This window comes from Macrobrachium rosenbergii, chromosome 8 (assembly GCF_040412425.1).
Source record: "Macrobrachium rosenbergii isolate ZJJX-2024 chromosome 8, ASM4041242v1, whole genome shotgun sequence".
Taxonomy (NCBI): domain Eukaryota; kingdom Metazoa; phylum Arthropoda; class Malacostraca; order Decapoda; family Palaemonidae; genus Macrobrachium; species Macrobrachium rosenbergii.
Genome location: NC_089748.1, coordinates 72,736,650 through 72,754,062, shown reverse-complemented (window position 1 = coordinate 72,754,062; position 17,413 = coordinate 72,736,650). Strand labels below are relative to the sequence as shown.

The window sequence follows — 17,413 nt, the reverse complement described above, 5'->3', positions numbered from 1 at the left end:
TGAGGTTAACTCGGAGATTCTGCTTACAAGGAATAGTCTCATGCGATTTTTTTTTTTTTTTTAGACAGAGGCGCCCTTGTGCATTTCTGTAGCGAATGCAATGTTTACATGTGCTGTTCGTTAGTGAATGCCGTAAGGTTCTCGGTAAAGAAGGGGTTAGCCTAAGGTTAACCCTTTCATATCTGTATAGTTATCACATCAATGAGGGCACATGAGCCATCGAGATGAAGAAAATGTCAAAATAGGACGAGCACACAAAAGAAGCGAACGCAACAGTGCTGAGAAAATGGAATTAGGTGGCGCGAAAATCCTCAGTGTTGAGTGTGGGAGCTATTAACGGCTCACCGCAACTTTCGGGGGTTTTGATAAGGAGAGATCTTTCGGTATATTTCCGTGGTAGTGGTATTTCACTCACCCTTCATTATACCGGCGTCTTCTAAAAGTCGGTCGAAGCTGGGGTAGTAACCCCAGCTTTCCTGAAAGCCTTTTTCTCTGGTATATCTAGCATTGTTATACCTAGAAATTCGTGCTATAATGGAATTTCACCGCTGAACGGGACTGAACTTCAGAAATGAGTTATTTACGAAAAAAAAATCTTTATTTTTATATTTTTCGTTCGAACTCAAAAACTATGAATGTCAGGCGAATGAATTATTTTTTTATGAGAAAGCCAACAAAATTCTCTAAATATCGACATAAAAAAGAATGGAAAATGAATAAGTCCAGCTGGTGAAAAAATTGATAGAAAAAGGGCAAGAAACAGAGCGCTCTGCCCGGCGTATGGTGAGAATTATCGCTAGAAAAAGTTTTTTGAAGAGCCCTATCTCGGTTATTTTTCATAGAAATTACTTTGTAAATATACGAAAATGTAGAGGAAAAGTTGAAGAATAATGTGAGAGTCAAGAAAATGGCTTTTGGTAACGGCAACAGTTTCATTTTGATGTTATAAATTGATTGAAACGAAAAAAATGTTACCGTTGTCAACATTATCGTTCGTAGCTCAAAAGCTATAACAGTTAGGCTTAATGGATTATTTTTTATGAGAAAGCCAACAAAATTCTCTAAATATTGATATATAAAACAATGAAAACGAATAAGTCCAGTTGGTGAAAAAATTTGATAGAAAAGAGGGTAAGAAACAGAGCGACCTGCCCGGCCTATGGTGAGAATTATCGCTAGAAAAAGTTTTTTGAAGAGCCCTATCTCGTTTATTTTTCATAGAAATTACTTTGTAAATATACGAAAATGTAGAGGAAAAGTTGTAGAATAAAGTGAGAGTCAAGAAAAATGGCTTTGGTAACGGCAACAGTTTCATTTTGACGTTATAAATTGATTGAAACGAAAAAAATGTTACCGTTGTCAACATTATCGTTCGTAGCTCAAAAGCTATAACAGTTAGGCGAATGAATAATTTTTTTATGAGAAAGCCAATAAAATTCCTAAATATTGACATATAAAACAATGGAAAACGAATAAGTCCAGTTGGTGAAAAATTGATAGAAAAGAGGGTGAGAAACAGAGCGCTCTGCCCGGCCTATGGTGAGAATTATCGCTAGAAAAATTTTTTTCTGAAGAGCCCTATCTCGGTTATTTTTCATAGAAATTACTTTGTAAATATACGAAAAAGTAGAGGAAAAGTTGAAGAATAAAGGAAAGTCAAGAAAAATGGCTTTGGTAACGGCAACAGTTTCATTTTGATGTTATAAATTGATCGAAACGAAAAAAAAAGTTACCGTTGTCAACATTATTGTTCGTAGCTCAAAAACTATAACAGTTAGGCGAATGAATTATTTTTTATGAGAAAGCCAAGAAAATTCTCTAAATAACGACATATAAAACAATGAAAAACGAATAAGTCCAGCTGGTGAAAAATTGATAGAAAAGTGGGTAAGAAACAGAGCGCGCCGCCAGGCATACGGTGAGAATTATTGCTAGACATTTTTTCTTAAGAGCCCTACCTCGGATTTTTTCATAGAAATTACTTTGTAAATATACAAAAATGTAGAGGAAAGGTTGAGGAATAAAGTGAGAGTCAAGAAAAATGGCTTTGGTAACAGCAACAGTTTCATTTTGACGTTATAAGCTGTTCGAAACAAAAAAAAAAATTTTACCGTTGTCAACATTATCATTCGTAGCTCAAAAAGCTATAACAGTTAGTGAATGAATTATTTTTTATGAGAAAGCCAACAAAATTCTCTAAATAACGATATATATGATAATGAAAAATGAGATTCAGAGCCCTGCCTAAAATCCAGACGTCTCTCTTATGTGATGCACTAACAAATTTCCGCTAGTTTTACCGTTTCTGTTTGCGAAAGCATGTTGAAACTGTTCTCGACTGACGCCGCTGTATGTAAACAGCGACACGTGTTTACCCAACCTCATTTACATGGTCTCTGACAGAAGTGTGGCCTGCCAGGCCTGCGTGGGTGCGATCAGCTGATGTCATTGTGAGAATTTTACTACGCCATGGATTTGCGCATGCACAGTAGAGGAACTAAAAATTTATAGAAAATAGAGGATACCAAACAGAGTGTTTCCAATAATGTAATCCTACATTTTATAAAAAAAATGTAAGATTTGAGAGAGAAATGTGGGTAGGATCAGCTGATGTCATTGTGAGAAATTTACTATGCCGGGAATTGAAAGCATGGTGTATAGGCACTGCTTGCCTGGCGATCGATGCCTGAGTTACAAGGTCCAAGGTATGCTTTAGCCTATGGAAACCACCAACTGTCCGAAAATTAAAAAAATCTACCCCTACCACACGTACGAAAAATGTCGGTAAATTTTACATAAAATTACATCAGTCAGACAAGAAGGGCAGTAGGGGGTTGTTGCGTAATATGACGTCAATTGGGCAGGAAAGGGTTAACTCGGGGATTCTGCTTACATGGATATTTTATTGAAAAATACATGTTAGGGTATCATAACATTTATTGAAAGATGTTTTGCAGTGATTTTATACATTACAGTAGACTCTGAATGGAGTTTACCATAAATTAATACAATCCTGAACGTACACAATGTTTATGTAATTAGTACCGCTGATACGCCACCAGAACGGCGCTCTGGTTTGTTTACATCCGCACTTGCCACAAGCTGCGATGCCGGACGTAACTTAAGACGCTTTTTCTTAATTTTTATAACAGACTCTACAGTACATTCGGCTTATTTTTAATATTGTATTATTAATTTAATGTAATGACCAGGCTTGTTTTTCATTGTATTTATCATTAACAACGGTTTTTGTGCGTTACCCGTTACAGTACATTCTGAGTGCATATGGGCTGCCTAGCCTAGCCTGCAGCGCTTGGTCTACCACTGGTAGGCCAATTTTTTTGATACAGTATGCATTTAAAACTGTAAGAAGACTTCTAATAAGGTAAGTTATTTAACTCTGAACTTATTTAATTGTAATGTGTGTAGTGTTTTGTATAAAAAGACAAGGTTGGAGTAGTGACTGGTGGTCAGGAACGGATTAATCCATTTTCAGTTATTTCTTATGGTCGAAATTGATTCGGAATTCGACAAAATCGAATCTCGACATTCCTTCTAGAACGGATTAGCGTCGGAAACCGAGATACCATTGTATTACAGTACTGTAACATTTGAAAATTAGTAAATCTTTTTTCATCATAAAAAATATATGTACGTACAGAAGTCACAAAAATATACTGTATAGTAAAATGAAAATACTCAGCACCAGACATATCCTAGTATGTAGTACATAAGTCCCTTCATATTTTAGAAATGTTCTATGTATCATCCTGAAACACTTTAATATTTCAAAATCATCTTACAACACAACAAAATACTATCTATAAAATGTACAGTATGCACAGAATATCAATGTTATATGCAAAACCCTGTATGTACACTGTAGTGCAAATGACCCAGCATCTCTGGCCAGCATCTCAGTTCACTGCATATGCCTCTAGAGGTCGTGTGTAGTGTACATACTTATCGGTGCGGATTCACCTATCTTTCTGAATTGTGCCCTAAGGTGCCTCCTAAACACCCTGCTTCTTTTAAGGCTTCTGGCAAAGAGCCTAAGCACCAGAGGAAGATCATGACACTTGAGGAGAAGGTAGACGTGACTGTTATGTTAAGAGAGGGCAAAAGTCACCAAGAAATAGCAACCCGTTATCGCATGACATTAAGTGCCGTCGCCTTCATCGAGAAGGAATATGAAGAGGATAGAATGCTTGGGAAGGCCCTTGCTGGAGAAGAACTCGCTACTTCGTTCATGTACTCTCTATCCCACCAACGGACCAGGATTTTGAAGAATTTCTTGGTCTGTACAAAATTATTAAGAAAGTCAGGCAGCTGCAGACAATGATAGAGACATGGGATAATTTTAAGGAAAGTGCCAGAAATTTTTCCAATGGCTTTATTGAACTGAAGCAGCCCTATCGTAACACCTTTTGGACATGTTCAATCACCTCAACAAGGTGGTGCCCCCACCCCAAAACCCCTGATGAAGTGCCTCCTAAAGAAGATGAAGAGGTGCCCTTAGAGATGTGACTCCTCTACTTTGCTGGGCAGTCATATCTTCATCGTCATTCATTGGACGGCACAGCTAATTCATCATCATCATCATCTATAATCAACATTCATCACCAGTGAGTACCCGTATGATTTAATCTTATTATTATTATGTATTGTTATTATTACAGGTACCCAGCATATATTATGTATTATTATTATTTAATCTTATGACTATTATGTACTGTAGTATTATTATTACTCCGCATTATTATTTAAAAATGTTATTACAGTAAATATGGAAATACAGAATATTGCTCTAGAAAAAACAAAAAATTCCATGAATAACTTATATGTTCCACAGAAAAATCTGCGAAAGGGCGAGTTTCCCGCAAATAATTTACAGATAAGTTCAACAGAAAAATTACCCGAATCGCTGAGTCCGCAAATAGTGGGGGTTAACTGTATTCTTATTTTTTTAGCAAGTCTAAAAAAAGGCAGTTGTAAAGTGATGGATTTTGTTTTAAAATAAAAATCTTGCTTAAAACTCAAAGTATTTGTTAAAAAAACTGAATGGTAAGGGGTTAATAATGATAATTATGATCAACATAAGCAAATACTTTAAACCTTAATACTTACCTACAGGTATCCATGTGGAAGCAGGTATTGAGGAACGAACAGTCTCCTAAAGACTCATCAGTGTGTTTTTGGATGATTTTTCTAAAATGAAGCCGGCCACATGATGGACCACTTTTTTTAGTTGCTCGATCACATTCCTCCTTTGTACCATGTGGACAAAACTCTTGAACTTTTGCTCCTAAAAATTATGAGAAAAAATTAACATTTCAATTAAAGTTCAAAGAACTGAACACCTGTGCAAGTGTTTAGGAAAACACACAGCATAATACCATTGCACAGAAAATTTTTCAAGCCTTCTGCTAAGCCACAGTACTATGACATTCCAGCGTTAAGTACACTCGTATATTCTCTTGGTTGAGTATATACCCAAACCCACTTTTTTTACTATTCAATTTAAATCTACTATTGTCTTTTCTTTGCATTTACTGATATAGATTCATTCTCTCTCTCTCTCTCTCTCTATACATAGATACATACATTATATAAAATATATATATATATATATATATATATATATATATAATATATATATATATATATATATATATATATATATATATATATATATATATAAATATATATATATATGTATATATATATATATATATATATATATATATATATATATATATATATATATATATATATATATATATATATATATATATATATATATATATATATATATATATATTATATGCATTAAAACCTTTTAATGTAAACCTAAGAATGTTAATAAAAAATAGCCCTAAAGAAAAGAACAACATAATACATAAAATTCCATGTTTGGACTGCCCCTTTTTATATTGGCCAATCTAGCAAAGATTTAGATGTACGTATTAAGCAACATAAGTATTCATTCAAAACTGGACAAGCATTCAATGCTATATTCATTCATTTAAGTGAAAACTCTCACAGGATAAACTGGACTGAAAGTTCAGTGATTGCGAGATAGAAAGATTTCTCTTCAAGAAATCTATTGCAGTCCGCTATTATCCAACTTACTTCCAGTTGTAATTTTAATCTTAGCCCCGTCATGTATTATTTGGACCCCTGTATTAAAAAATGTTCAAGAATGACCTAAATGATAAAATCACTGACTTAATTACAAGTTAGTTACTTGATATATATTTTCTATATATCCGTATGTTTAATATAATTCTTTATTTATAAAAATGTTCATCTTGCAGAAAGTTATTATTGTTTACAAAAAAAAAAAGAGAATTATTTTGTTTTACTAAAAAATTTTTTAGGTGGTCAGTCACAACCCTGTATAATCTTTTAATTGTCCTGTCCCTTCTTCTGAACGGTTGATCCTAATTCTTTGTAAAACCTCTTAAATATTTAATCCTGTTTTGGCAGTTCTACTAATTCTTCAATTGTGTTGGATTCCAGGTACATATGTTTCCTTTATAATCCCCATCTGTCATTTATATGAGCTTGCTTTGTAAACTTCCTTTTATATTTCTTCAGTCTGCTAAGTAAAGGACCTAGAGTCGAAAGGCCTCGCAGCACTCCAGTGTTTCCATTTCCTTCGTGGATTTTATCTTATTTATATATTCATGTTCCATATTTTTGTGATTCAGTTATAAATATATATTAAATAGTATATATATATATATATATATATATATATATATATATATATATATATATATATATATATATATATACAGGCAGTCCCCGGTTATCTCGGGTTCCGTTTTCTGAGGTGTGATGATAACCAAAATAGCTGCTAACCGAAATCGGCAATTTCAGTGCGAAATTTTTGGGGTTATCAGTGCCTCTGTTAGGTATTTATCGGCGCTGATAAGCGGAAATCGGCGATTTTCGGTGCCGAAAATTGCAGATTTTCAACGCTAGACAAGCGCCGTAAAACCAAATCACTGTTAACCGAGCCCGCCATTAACCAGGGACTGCCTGTATATGTCGCTCCATCATTACAAGACTGTCGTAACTCAAAAATTTGAAGTTTTGAGTTACATAGCTCATAAGATTGCCCATTTAATTTTCGTCTTTTGGTAATAAAGTAAGTCTAAGTGCATTTTTGGCCGAGAGATGGTGCTGGGAAGATTTTAAGTCTAAATCAAAATCTGTGCAGTTATAGGACTTTTGAAACTTTAAAACGCTTCTCCTGAAAAAATCAAGATTTTGGAGTTACGACAGTCTTGTAATGATGGGAGCGATATATATTATGTATGTGTGTGTGTATGTATATATATATATATATATATATATATATATATATATATATAATGGTATTCCTACTTACGATGGGGTTAGGTTCCAAAACCCATCATTTGTTGAAAAATCGTAACTCGAATATAGCCTAGCCTACACTAGGTAATCAGTACCATCCATACATATATGGTAGCCTAGCCTACACTACACAGTATACTTTTACATACATATGGTATAGTAATTATTAGTGTCAGCTAATTCTGAAGGTTTAATGCAGATTGACATGATAAGTCAGTAGAAAGAGAAATTGAATAACAAACAAGGCCTAGCCTTCACTTTCGTATATCATATACGGTAGCCTAGCCTACATTATACTGTATTCTGTTTTCACATAATAACACCATATAATACAAACATCAAAATAACGAATTTGCATCTTTTCCATGGATCTTTTACAAATTTATGCTTTACTACACTGTATCCAATTGTAAATATTCTCATATTGCTTTTACATTATAAATTCCGATCATAGCAATCAAATGTTTTGGTTTGGGAATCGATCAGTGGTCTTTATTTTGCCGCATTTAACTCGGTTCAGAGGGCATTTCTTGCTTCTAGTTAGTGTAAATGAATCTCTAGATACGTTATTTATAAGGGACATTTATATTTTTCGTTATACGAAATGTTTTTAAGTTGAAATATAAATATGTCTCTTTGTGAAATTAATTTAACTATTTTTTCGGTAATAGATGGCGTTGGCAGTTGGCCGTTTGGGGGCATGTTTGTTTTGTGTAAAAAAAAAAAATCAAGATTCCGTTCGCTATTTTCTCTTGATGTCATCATCATACTACGAGCTTTTCGTTTTATCTTTTATCGGCGTGAAAACAGCAGTAATATGCGTTCTTTCATGCCCAGTAGTTTTGATTAAAATACTTTCCAATTTTATTTGCGGTCGAGTTTCATCCATGTTGCCAATGCATGATAATTTATAGTCATTAGCAGTTTGAACATTCTTTTCTCAGCTTCAACTACAACTTGCAGCTTAAATTTACTGTAGCAGTATATTTCCTTGACGATTTTTTCTCCGAAGTGGATAAGGGTATACAGTATTGTAAAAATATATCAGTACTTAACGTCATTTTTAACATAACTACGGTAATTGTTTAACCGTACGATGGTTGAAATATAAGCAAAATGGTTGTTATCCGATTCGGTAATTAGCAAAAGAACAGTTCCTCGTTTGGTTGTTTATGGCTGTACGCATTTTCACAAGAGTATAAGGTTACTAATAATACTTTTATCATTCTGTTACTTTTTTAACTAGATGGAATAAAGAGATGGAGAAAAAGAAGTTGGTCTATTGTAAGTTGGTCTCTCTTGCTGCCTGAGTGTACGGCAACCATACGCTGTTGCCTGTGCCCGCTCGAAATTTAAAAATATTTTCTAAATACTGTATTGTCGTACCGGTATTAATTGCTAAATCCATCGTAAACTCGAATTATCGTAAGATGAATTATCGTCACTCGTGCACTACCTGTATTTACAAATGCACAAAAATTGCAAACGAACACTGACCTATTTTAACTTCCGAAACAACGAGAGCAAGTGGGGTTGGCTCATTGAATTAATGTACCTATTCCAGCCTCTCAGGCCAACGTATCATACACCGTACGCTGCCTGATTGTACACAGTTGCCTGCGCCAGTCGCCCGTGAAATTTAAAAATACATATTTTCAAAATATTGTCGTATCGGTATTAATTGCTACCCCCATCGTAAAAGCAAATTATCGTAAGTCAAATTATCGTAACTCAAGCACTACCTGTATATATATAATATAATATAATATATATATATATATATATATATATATATATATATATATATATATATATATATATATATATATATATATATATATATATATATGTATATATATATATATATATATATATATATATATATATATATATATAATATAATATATATATATATATATATATATATATATATATATATATATATATAACATACATACATAGGTATATACTTGTATTTATACACACACATACACACACATATATATATACAGGCAGTCCCCGGGTTATGACAGGTCCAGCTTACGACATCCCAAGGTTATGACGCTTTTCACATATATTCATCAGAAATTATTTCCCGGTTTACGATGCAAGTTCCAGGGTTATGACGCTTTTCACATATATCCATCAGAAATTATTTCCCGGTTTACGACGTATGTTCCAGGGTTACGATGCTTACAATGCCAATCCGACGGAATAAATATGGCTACAAAACTGAAGAATCATCAAAATTTGGAGGTCTTTTTTATGAAAAACTCAATAAAAATGCAGTTCACATCACTTTCAGTACATCCAAACATTAAAAGTAAGGTTTTCTTAGGATTTTTGATGATTTTTTGGATTACAACGTGGCATAGGAATGGAAACCCCTGTCATAAACCAGGAATGCCTATATATATATATATATATATATATATATATATATATATATATATATATATATATATATATATATATATATATATATATATATATATATGTCACTAAATAGTGCATGACTATATTTAGCCAAGGCCAAAGGAAAAATAAAAGGAGTATATACATATATATATATATATATATATATATATATATATATATATATACATACATACATATATATACATATATGCACATACATGTATAAGTATAAGTATATATATATATATATATATATATATATATATATATATATATATATATATATATATATATATATATATATATATTTATATATATATATACATATATATATATATATATATATATATATATATATATATATATATATATATATATATATATATATATATATATATATATATTATATATATATATATATATTGTTACGTGTGTGTCTTGGCTAATCAGTTATTGGTTAATTTACGTAAAGTTTCATGGCCTTGCAGGCCAAGAATACACGTAACCTGTCTCTTGAAGCCAAGAGTTAACCTCAAAGACAGACGTTAATTGATCAAAGGTCACCAGTTAAGGGTAATTAACCTTAACAAAGAATATTCAAGGAATAAAAACTTTATGATAAACGTCACTAACTGCGGACGCAGAAAAAAATCTCTACTTGTTAAAATGGTATTAAATACAAAAACCACAACGGTTCTCCCCAAAACAATGAGCACTAGGCATAACGAATACCAGAGTATTAAAAATGACTTGCTTGCCTAAATCCCGAGACTTACTGGGACAACCGCTAACGCTAACAATATAATAATTTGACTTAATCTAGACTTCGTAATAGCATATCCCGTAAGTGGTGGCTGGAGAATGAAACAAAGAAAACGGAAATACAGAAAAGTTATTAGTCAATCGAGGAAGCTTTAACAAGAATCTGACTTACCTTGAACGTCGAGTCGTTTGCGCATACGATGGACCTCAGGAGTCGGGATTCTGGCAGTCTTCCCAATTCACTAATTAATATAGACGTAGGAGTAAAAGTGGAGTAAGGGAACAAAGGGACACTGTTCCGCCACGCTACTCGGCGTACTTCCTCGTTCGTTGTCTGTCTCTCTCTGACCTTGCTCGCGTTACCGCAAGGTGAGGCGGTCTCTTGACATGCCGCCCCAGGCAATCCGACCTTGACAAAGGCATCGCCGAATGCATAGAGTAAAGGGAAAGATAGCTTAAGACCACCATTACTAGAGACGATTGAGTGAAAACCCTCTCTGAGGTTTAGGTCCCTAATGCCATAGCATATTTTGTTTTTTGAACTATCCAGCCTATGCTCGGGCGCCATCTGTCTCTGCTGTGATCGTTATTTTGAATTGCCTGGTCCCAGCGCGGGACAGAGATGTTCTCTGTCGAGGTCAATCTGACTAATATTCCTACACCTAAATACATCGAGGGCTTAACAGCAGTAATATTTATAAAAGCTCCCCCTTAAGAGGGCCTTCACTCCCTTTTCAGGCGTGAAGGTCTGTCCTAAGCAAGCTGTTCGCCTCTAGTAGGTTACTCTTCTTCCCTGAGCAGATTAGTCCTGGTTAGCCTACCTAGCTACAGAACTACCTAACCCTAGATAGGATATGAGCTATAATCACTACTTTACCTAATTCTAATAGTACTAGAAGGTGCTCACAGTTTGTTATAGGCTACCTCCTACAATCATGATGTTTTTAGACCTAGCCTAGTGGTACATTCTATGGTATTCCCTAGCCTAACCTATCCTAACCTGACTGTAGCACCAACATAAGAGTTAATGTTCTAACTAAATTACAACTTGGTTTATGTTTAATACAATTAATAATTATTAGTTAATTCATGAGAGTTGCCTCATATGATAAATGGGTGCCTCACTGAGGTCTTAGGCCATGCGTGTCATGAGCATCGTGGCTCGTTCACAATAGTTAAGATTATTGAAGTTATTTATGCTACTTTACGTGATTACTGCGGCTCGGTGGTAAGTGGAAGGAACAAGGCTACTAAATTGATGTACCGCACTTAAGGCGGTCTAGGCTATGTACAAGAAAAGAGATCACACTGGCTACCCTCCTCTGGGCAAGGGGCCAGGATCACTCTAAGATGGCAGGGCACTGTGCCAAGAGGGCACTAGTGCCTGGATGAGCTTATGGCTCGGCAACTACTGGGCTCTCTTCCGCTTCTTCTTCTTCTTCTCGGGTTCCTCCAAGGCCTATCAGCAGCAGGCCTAGGAGGTGATGAGGGCACCGACTCTGGGGACAGGCCAGAAGGGCTAGCGGGCGCGAAGTCAGGGGCAACTTCAAAAGCTACATGAGGGCTCCCTACTCCGGCTGCTGCGACAACCGGAGCGAGAGCGATCTCGACTCCTGCGTCCGAGGAGGCCAGTTCCTGGTCTTCCAGAGACGGGGTACCATTTCAATCCTCCAGGGGTTCATCCCCTGGAGTCAGATTTGGCAAAGAGGAAGTCTCGGGTGCTGGAGGTTCTCCAGTTCCGGAGGAGGATTCGCCTCATGATTTAGACCCGGCATAGGGGCCTTCTTAATTGGTAGCTCAATGTCCGTGGCGGACGGAGTCTGGCACTGCTCAGTGTTCGCAAGTGGCACTGGCAGCAGTTGAGGGTCAGGCATGCCTTACAAGGGGTCCGGAGGTGCAATACCTCGCGGACGACTTGGGTTTGGCTGCGGCAGAGATTCCTGCCCCACCAGGAGATCGAGCCTCTCCGAGAGTTTTGTTTGGGGCATCCGCTGGGCGTTGCTTACTTGGGCAGCCCTCCCAATTTGTGGAGTGGTCTGTCCGCTTGCACGTCCTGCAGCGGTACTGCTCCTCCTGAATATCTCTTCGGGAGAGGGAGGACCTCTTGGTGGGCCAGCCCTTCGCGATTGGAGGGCTAGGCCTAAAATAGTTTGGTTTATGCCCCTTCCGCGGACCACTTTGGTGGGCGGAAGGTGGGGATTTGACTTTATCGAGAGTTCTAGATGGGGCCTCCGTGGAGGAGGTAACGTGGCTGTGAAGTGGCGTTGGTAACGGGCTTCCCCCGAGAAGATCCCGCCCCAACAAGAAGGCCACTCCGGGCCGAATTCCACCTACCACGCCAAGGCGGTGGGGTAGTGTGCCCCAAGGTGTCGTAACCTGGAGTTGGACCGTGGGAACGGTAAGTGTGGCCTTCTATCCACTTCATTTCCCACCGGGTTTTTTCGTCAACCATGGCACCGGCTGGCACTTGGGCCCTAGTGATCAGGCTAATGTCTGCCGCAGTGTCTACTGTGACCGGAAGGGTCACTGGCAGGCTAGTGCTCTGAAGAGGGGCCACCAAGATGAACTGGGTTTCCAGTCTCTCGGGGTAAAGGATCCGGTGTGGACCGGCGGCAGAGAATGAAGTGCTAATTAGGTTGACAAATTTTGTGGTGGGGACATGATGTGGACAGGCCGGAGATCCAGCATTGTAGTAGCTGGCAGCCCCACAGGATTTGCACGGGCCTTTTGGATGGGCTCGGTGGCCTGCAGTAACTGTTGGAGGAGAGGGCTGAGCAGATGAATCGGGAGAGGAGTTCTGGTTGGTAGGGGTAGGCTGCTTATTAGTGCCGAGTTTGTATCGGCACTCAGCTTCAGCGTGTCCCCCCTTCTTGCAATAGTTGCACATGGTCTTGCTCGGCAGTCCATTCTTTGAGCGATTTGAGTTCGAGAGGTAGGCTGGAGGAACGATTCGCTTCTGCGAGGTGCTATGCGACTGATTAAAAGTTTCCCACGAATCAGCCATGCGACAAGCTTCCATAAGTGTAGGGGGCTGTTTATTGTTAAGATATACAGCAAGGGGCCCAGGCACACATTGGTAAAGGTCTTCTAGCATGGTCCGATTGAAAAGATCCTCAAACGTCGTGCAAGCCAAGGAGTCGAACCAGCCCGCACCGGACTGGGTTTTGTGACATGCCCATTCCGTCCAAGACCAGCCGACTTCCTTGGCAAGACCTGGAACCGTTGTCTCCATTTTTCTGAGGTTATTTCGTAGGCCTTGGTAATGACTCTACGAACTTCCACCATGTTGCCTCTCTGGCTCTTCTCCAGTAAAAGCGCTGCCTTGGCTTTTCCTCCATATGCTTGGCTAGTATTAAGGCTCTCTCCATCTCCGTGGTGCTGTAGTTATCAAAAGAGCCTCGATCTCCTCCAGCCATTATGTATGTATATATGTGTATATATATTATACAATAATAATATATATATATATATATATATATATATATATATATATAAAATCATAACACAAAAAAGTAGCAAAACTATCCAAGGGAAAAAATAAAACTATACAATTCAAGGCACATACATAGCTGTAAAACATATATATAGCTCAAAACTATTCAGAAGGTATTATTAGCAAATTGTAGTCAAGAGTTCTTTATGAGTTCATCATGAAAATAAGATGTGAAGGAAAAAGCTAATTTCAAGAGCGTTCACCAATTATTCATGAAAAAATTTTAACATTCGCTGTGTTAAGAGTTGTCTCCTTTCAAGAGAACAGATATATTAACACACACACACACACATATATATATATATATATATATATATATATATATATATATATATATATATATATATATATATATATATGTGTGTGTGTGTGTGTGTGTGTGTGTGTGTGTGTGTGTGTGAGTTTTATCTTAATTCATTATTGCCTTTATTGTGTCATTTTATCGCTGTAATTAATCATTACACTTAACTTATAAGTTTTTCTTCCTCTTCTCTTTCTTTCTTCTTTCTCTCTCTCTCTTCTATATGTATGTGAGTGAGTGCATATATGAACAGGAGAGAGAGAGAGAGAGAGAGAGAGAGAGAGAGAGAGAGAGAGAGAGAGAGAGAGAGAGAGAGAGAGAGAGAGAGAGAGCGGGTTTAAGTTTAATTAATAATTACAGGGATAAAATAATACAATAATTATAATAGCAACTCAGATAACAACGATAATCATACGCCAGTTATTCTTTAGAACCTTCAGAGTGCCTCTCACTTCAGAAGATTTAGACTTCATCAATTCAAACAACAAGTAAAAAGGTCAATCTTACCTGGCTCAGATCCCTCCTGCACCTAATTTATCAAAGTAATTTACTTCATTCAGGCAATGCACACGGCCGTAGGTTCATCCCCGTTAATGAGAGAGAGAGAGAGAGAGAGAGAGAGAGAGAGAGAGAGAGAGAGAGAGAGAGAGAGAAATTTTAATAGATTAAAAACTCCCACTCAACTTGGCATACGGATGAGATTGTTATTGTTTTGTTAGTTTCTTAACCTCGTGACACAACAACAATCACTGACGTTCTGAGACAGAAAAAAGTTGGAGTATACCTTTAGTTTTACCAGACCACTGAGCTGATGGGGGCGGGGGGGAGGGACAGTCATTACGATAAAGGGACGTGGTGCCTCAGAAGCTTAAACATTCAACCTGGCGTCAGTGTTCAAGGGTCAACAACGACAAGGTATGTGTACGAGAGAGAGAGAGAGAGAGAGAGAGAGAGAGAGAGAGAGTAGAGAGAGAGAGAGAGAGAGAGAGAGGGGGGATAATCAAGTCATAAAATACGGACATGTTGATGTCTCAGATCAAAATCTCAGTTGATGTCTCAACATCAAGGTCTGATTCTGAAGGGAGAGAAATATCTCAGCTGACGAACTTAACTAATGCAATTTCGATCCCCATATTGTGCCTACGTGATTTCTTCATAATTATCTGCTGGGCTACGTAGTGGTTAATATTTAAAATGTGTAATGAGTAACATTTTTTAGGGGGATTCCTCTTCCTTCATTGTGGGCCGCTGTTCTAATCCAGGACCTCTCTTTCAGGAGAGACAAGTTGCTCCATCGCACTCTGTGCCCGATAATTCTGACTGCCTTTCAAATCCTGAAACTATTCCTGGTCCTAGTCCGATCCTTGAAGTCAGTTGTGGCCTCGCCAAATTTTATATGAATTATTTTCCCCATCCTGGAGTTCAATCCTTTGCAGCATACTAACTGAGACTATTTAGTGTAATCGGGGCATGACTAAGCTATTATTATTGTAACTGGAATAATTGTATTGTACATTGGCCCCCTTATTACTCAGCTTGCTTGTTGCCAATCACTGCATTATCGTTCTATGTATCCAATTAATGAGTCTGCCCATTGGCTACCATTTTGTTTTGTTTGTCTCCTTGTTTCATTGCTAAATCTATGTAAATAAACCCCTGTAAATTGTAAAAGAACTCTAATTCCAAATGGCGACCTTCCTCATTTAACTGTAAAACCAGGGAAAATCTAAGGTAAGTTTTCAAATAATGTTTTCCTTTTGTTCATAATCTGGCGCACTTGGTTCCTTTGCAGTCACCAGTTTTAAATTTGTTTCAATTTCTCCCCAACCAAGACCCCCAGTTTATGAAATATATATATATATATATATATATATATATATATATATATATATATATATATATATATATATATATATATAATATATATAGTTATATATATATATATATTATATATATAAAATATATATATATATATATATATATATCGCTATATATATATATATATAAATATATATATATTATATATTATATATATATATATATATATATATATATATATATATATATATATATATTATATATAACATATACACACATATATATTGTTCGTGTGGTATTTGGTTGATGAGTTTATTAATTAATTTTTAATTTATGTAGCCCTGCTTTGCCAATAACACATGTAACCTGTCAAGTAAAGCTAAGGTTAACCTCAAAGACAGACAATTACTTAATTGAATTAGGTTGCCAGCTATTGAAACAATGTATGGGATAATGGATTAGTCTGCAACAAATGGATTACATCAAACCCTTTTACTTCCCAGTTAGTCCCAACAAAGAAAGAATGAATGCGGTGATAGTGAAGAAATTACATGAACTTTTCACAGTGCCAACGTTGGATACAGTAATTTTTCCTGCTCCCATAAGAAAACATAATTCAAGGAATGTCTGTACTAATAGATATGAAATGCAGGTTTTTTTAGTACTAGGAAGGCTGTTTCTCTTCCAAACAATGGGATTGAGACACTGGCTGCCTGAAATTTACTTACACTTAACTTTCCCTAATTCCTACTTACTCACGGGAATGCTTTGCAATTTCATTAGGCAACATTACTTATTTATACACTAGACTTCATAAAAGAAATATAGTTATACCAGGTTCTTGAAGATGGTGGCAAAGTGGTGAAAACAAAGGGAAAAGGTGAAGTTTAGTGGGAAACTAGTAAATTGACGAAAAACTGTCAAATCTCAGACTTACCGTTACATAAGTTAATTGCGCACTGCAACTGCCAATCGAGGGCTCTTAGTTAATCTTCACGACAATTCACTGAGTAAAACAAACAAAGACAGGAGACGACAAAGGATAAAGTTAGCCTGATACAACGCGTGCTCTTAGTCTAAAGGTTAAGTTCTCTACTGGCTTTTGTGGGTCAGGTCAGGGCAGTGCTGTAGTCCTGGGCTGTTTGTCCTCATGAACCTGAACCCCAGGCAATCTAAAAATTGACAGAGACATCGCTGAATGCATAGGACAGAGCAAAAGGAAGCTTAAGACCACC

General features: G+C 36.5%; 1 protein-coding gene across 2 annotated transcripts in view; it reads right to left on the bottom strand.

Moving 5' to 3' along the window:
- Mettl3 (methyltransferase like 3) overlaps positions 1 to 17,413 on the bottom strand; it is a 252,746-nt gene that overhangs the window by 78,383 nt on the left and 156,950 nt on the right. For both annotated transcript variants that reach the window (XM_067108002.1, XM_067108003.1), the window contains exon 6: positions 5,128 to 5,305. In XM_067108002.1, the coding sequence (XP_066964103.1) occupies positions 5,128 to 5,305 (178 nt within the window). The remainder of the gene's footprint in view (positions 1 to 5,127; positions 5,306 to 17,413) is intronic.